The sequence below is a fragment of the Poecilia formosa genome, unplaced genomic scaffold (genome assembly GCF_000485575.1).
Source record: "Poecilia formosa unplaced genomic scaffold, Poecilia_formosa-5.1.2 Scaffold104, whole genome shotgun sequence".
NCBI lineage: Eukaryota > Metazoa > Chordata > Actinopteri > Cyprinodontiformes > Poeciliidae > Poecilia > Poecilia formosa.
The window spans coordinates 926353-931028 of record NW_006800043.1 but is presented as its reverse complement, the minus strand read 5'-3'; the positions used below and the strand labels follow the sequence as shown (position 1 = coordinate 931028).

At 36.2% G+C, this 4676-nt stretch overlaps 1 protein-coding gene across 1 annotated transcript in view; it reads left to right on the top strand.

Annotated features, from left to right (window-relative positions):
• The window catches only part of LOC103143019 (histamine H3 receptor-like), a 9001-nt gene extending 4325 nt beyond the window's left edge, over positions 1-4676 (top strand). The window contains exon 3 of the mRNA XM_007559381.2: positions 2234-4676. Coding sequence (XP_007559443.1) covers positions 2234-2992 — 759 coding nt within the window. The 3' untranslated portion in view covers positions 2993-4676. The remainder of the gene's footprint in view (positions 1-2233) is intronic.

Sequence of the window (4676 nt, the reverse complement as noted above, 5' to 3'; positions counted from 1 at the left end):
TAGATAGATAGATAGATAGATAGATAGATAGATAGATAGATAGATAGATATACGTGTGTGTAAAATAAAACAAACAAAAGACAGTGTAAACCTAATGCCTTTATTGGAGGCTTTTGCCATATTCCATTTCAAGTATAGTGAGATTTGTGGTTGTCATGGGGAAATTATGAAAAAACCTCAAGATGTATGATGTATGAATCCAAGGCATTGAACATTATAATTCTTGGTTTCGGCAGATGATTGACATGCAGCAGGGTTCGGAGTCAGGTACAAACTAATTTGTACAAACACAAGTGGATCCAGGTTTAATATTCTCTGCACTGAAGCTAATTAGAAAGAAGCACAGTGAGAGATTTTCAGAGGAGCTGGAGAGGCTCTAAAGTCTGCTGTCCACTGAGAAGGGACGCGGACAGGGACGCAGGATGTGACATTAATTGAGACGAGTGGTCATGAGAGGTGCTTCATTGGCTTAATACTCATTCACACACTTTTAAACACTACATGGTGTTGGATTGTTGGACATGGTTTGTCTTGATAACCCATAGTCAATGTTCATTAGTCAGGAGTTGGCTGCCGCATAGCAGGCTTTTAAAATTCCTTTAATAGTTCATTAAGTTGTGAAGTTACTCAAAAACTAACATTAGGCTTTCAAAATATTTTATTATTATTATTATTATTATTATTATTATTATTATTATTATTATTATTATTATTATTATTATTATTGGGAAATCTAGCTCTTAGTTCTGTGGTATGATCAATTTAATTGCATGATTTATGAACTTAGTGGCTTAAAGGTCTAATGTTTTTTATCCTTACTTTTCTCTTATTTTTTCTCAATGCTACAGGATTCATGCTGGTCCATCTCTGTTCTTCGGTTGTTTTAAGGTTGTACTGAAAATAAATAAATAAAAAATACTTTATAAAGAGCATTTTAACGTAGATGTAATAATAATTTTGATTTTTTTAAATAAAATGTTTATTTTAATAACTCAATTTACACAGTTATTAATTAATTATGCACAGACGATGATTTTAATGATGTTTTTAATTAAGCCTTTGTTGTTAATTATGATTATTTTCTTGCCTACAGCTAATGAAAACATGACATTCAAGATATGATTATTACTTTAGATTAATTTTAAAAAAAAATACAGAAATGTGGACTTAATGAAAGTTTTGTTTATGATCTGCTTGAAGGATGTATTTTCAAACGGTCAAAAGGTCATTTTAATCTAATAAGCATAATAAGCATAATCTAATAAGCATATTGCAATTTATTGAATATTACCATGCATATGTCCTTTTGTTAAGAAATAATTATTTGTAGAAAATCATGGATTTCAGAATTGCCGGCACCCCTGTCGTTAATTGGTAGTGCATTCCCTTTGTCGACAGAACAGCATTTAGAGAGAGTAATTTTTGACAATTCTTCTTTGCATAATCTTTCTGTACCTTTCAGAGGCCTGGGTCCTGTCTTATGCTCTCTTCTCTTAAGCTCAACTAAAAATCATTTCTTGAGAGGATTTAGGGCTACAGAGTGAGTTGGCCTTTAAAAAACAGCTGATTTTGTGTCCCTGTGTTAAAATGGCTATGTTTTTTTTATTATTCTTATCCTAACAGACATGGGGGGGAATACATTTTTGTTTTTTCTCTGAGAGCTCATCAGATGTATTTTAAAGATTTGTTTTACGATGCCATACACTTTAACAAAGTTTCCAAGGCCTTTTGGAAGAGAAACAAGCCTTCAGCATCACAGATCTCCCACCATGCTTCACTGTGAGACTTGAAGCCTCTGTTTGCTGCAGTTCTGTCGCATCTGGAGATTATTGTTTTTAACCTTGCTTTTTCAACAGATTGCAAATAAAAAATTTCAAATAACTCTGACCAATTTGAATTAGTAAAGTAAAATGCCTCCATCCCTAACCCCCCCCAAAAAATCATTTTAATCTATTTTAAAATAATTTTATACCAACAATGGTGGTACAACATTAATTGTAGAAAATCAATCAGTATTTTTTTTCCTACTGAACAAATTATTTTAGTCCATGATCACAAAAAAAAAAAAAAAAAATCTTTATATTATCAATCAATCTAAACACAGCATATATTATTGCTGTTATGGTTACAAAAAGAAGGCATTTGCAGCTATCTTTGTAATATCCAAAGACAGTGGCACTAATTGCAGCTTTATCCAAGTGATTTTTCTGATTTATGCTTATTTTTCCTGCAGGTAAGTTATCGAGCCAGACAGAGCATGACTCATCAAGCCATAATCAAGATGATTGCAGTCTGGGTGCTGGCCTTTGTCCTGTATGGGCCAGCTATCATATTCTGGGAGCTGGTGGTGGGCAGAAGCCGCGTGCCAAAGGATGAGTGCTTTGCAGAGTTCTATTACTCTTGGTACTTTCTGCTAAGTGCCTCCATGTTGGAGTTTTTCTCTCCTTTCATCTCGGTGGCTTTCTTCAACCTCAGCATTTACCTCAGTATACGCAGGAGAAGGCGCCACCATAGGGAGGCCCAACTTCAGCACCAGCTTCAGGCAAGTGAACCGGCCTCTGCCCAGACAGAAGGCATCCCTCTATCCCACAACTGGGGATTTGGGATAAAGCTGCCTGGGAGAGGCTCCTTCCACTCTCAGACCTCCTCCCCTTGTTTGGGTAAACTGGATCCCTCAACCAGCAGGGCTGCTCAGCCTAGCCGTCTGTCCAGGGATAAGAAAATCGCTAAGTCCCTGGCCATCATAGTATGTGTGTTTGCCATCTGCTGGGCACCATACACCCTACTGATGATCATCCGTGCTGCCTGCAGAGGGCGATGCATCCAGCATCACTGGTATGAGGTCACCTTCTGGCTCCTGTGGCTTAACTCAGCTATTAACCCATTCCTGTACCCACTGTGCCACAGTAGCTTCCGCAGGGCCTTCAGCAAGATCCTCTGCCCAAAGCGGTACACAACTCCGCCTTCCTCTGCCCTGCGCCCTGGCCAGTGACAGGAAGACACTGACAGACAATGTACCAAAACAATTGATTGAAAGCAGATTATAATAATCTGTGTCCAACAATTTGTCATACGGGTCGTAATTGAGTTTCCAACTGCATTTTGTAGTGTTTGATTGATTTTTATTTTTTATTTTTTTGTATTTAACAGGAAGGAAATACTTTCTCATGTGCATATTCACAAAAGTAAATATTATTGTTTATTTATCAGAAGTAAATGCACCTTTTAAGTAGCTCTTTGCCATTTGTACAAAACAAGAAACATCTTAGGAGTTGAAGATGGAGATTTTTCATATGCGCTAGAAAAAATATATATATAATGGAGTCATGAAATATGTTGATTTATTTATTGTTTGTGTCAGTGTCCGTATCAGTAGAATATGCTCTATATATCCTTCATAAAAATTATATTTTAAAATGATGTTTTAAGGCGTTGTCCTCTACATTGAATCCTTGCCAAAACTGGATGATGACATGCCAATATCACCCTCTGCTGTCAAAGAGTGGAGGAAACAACACAGCACTTTTTCACATTTTGTCACTCTGCTTCTACAAGCTCCAGTGTATTTTATTGAGATTTAATGTGATAGACTAACACAAGGTGGCAATTAGTAGTGTTCTTCTTTGTAGAACCAGCTAATTCTACAATTACAGCACATTCTCAACCAGAAAAAAAAGTGTCTTTTAGGTCCTATCTTGGTTGGATTCCAAACTTTAACTGGGCCATTCAAGCTTTTATCTAAAGCTTTTCATTTAGCCTTTATTTTAATATTACTGTGCTACTTGCCACTCTTCTACAAAAGACATAGCAGTCTTGTAGACTGACAAAAGTTCCTTACAATCCGCTCCTTATCCGCTCCTTTTTGTTAACATATTACATGAAATCCCAATGAACTATGCAGAAGTTTGTGGTCGCAACATGACGGTGTATAAGTCGGAATGAACCGTCAAACAAAACTTATTCTGTTCCTGCTGCTATGCTTTCAGTTTCCTCATAACCATCGACTTTAGAGGTTTATGAGCCTCTTTAATTTTATGGGAGGCATCAAATGATCTTTTTCTTTGTCTGAAATTCATCAGAAATAGATATTCGACCGCGGGAGGATTTGGAAACAGTTTACAGTATAAAAAGGTGTGCATATCCTCTTGTACCACTAGATGTCACCGTTAACCTTTACTGTGCAATAACGTATTGAAGCAAGCTTTCAAAATGTTAACACTTTTCAACAGATTTACCGGGTTTACTTTGATGTTGCTGTGTAAATTTGTTGTTTAAAAGAAAAAGTGTATTCATTTTTACGATAATGACAATAATGATCACAAGTGGCTGCGCTCCTGCAGCATCCTCCGTATGGTCTTCTTTAGATATAAATATGTTATTGTGGCATGTTCTTCGCTTCAGCTAATGTTGCAAACTGCCTGAGATAGCCGTTTTGGAGTTGAATGCTTTGTATTTATCCTTTAACAATAATACACATTGATAGTTTAAATGTTATCCACTTGGCTTTAATGAAAGACCTCTGATTAAAATATATATTTATCTATACATTTTTGTTTCACAGGAATGCTAGTGAGGACTTTCATCAACACACTTATCTCAGACGCTAGCTGAAGGATTTTGTGGAAAGCCTGGGAGGAAATAATTAAAATGGATTTCAGCACTTCACTGTGAATGAC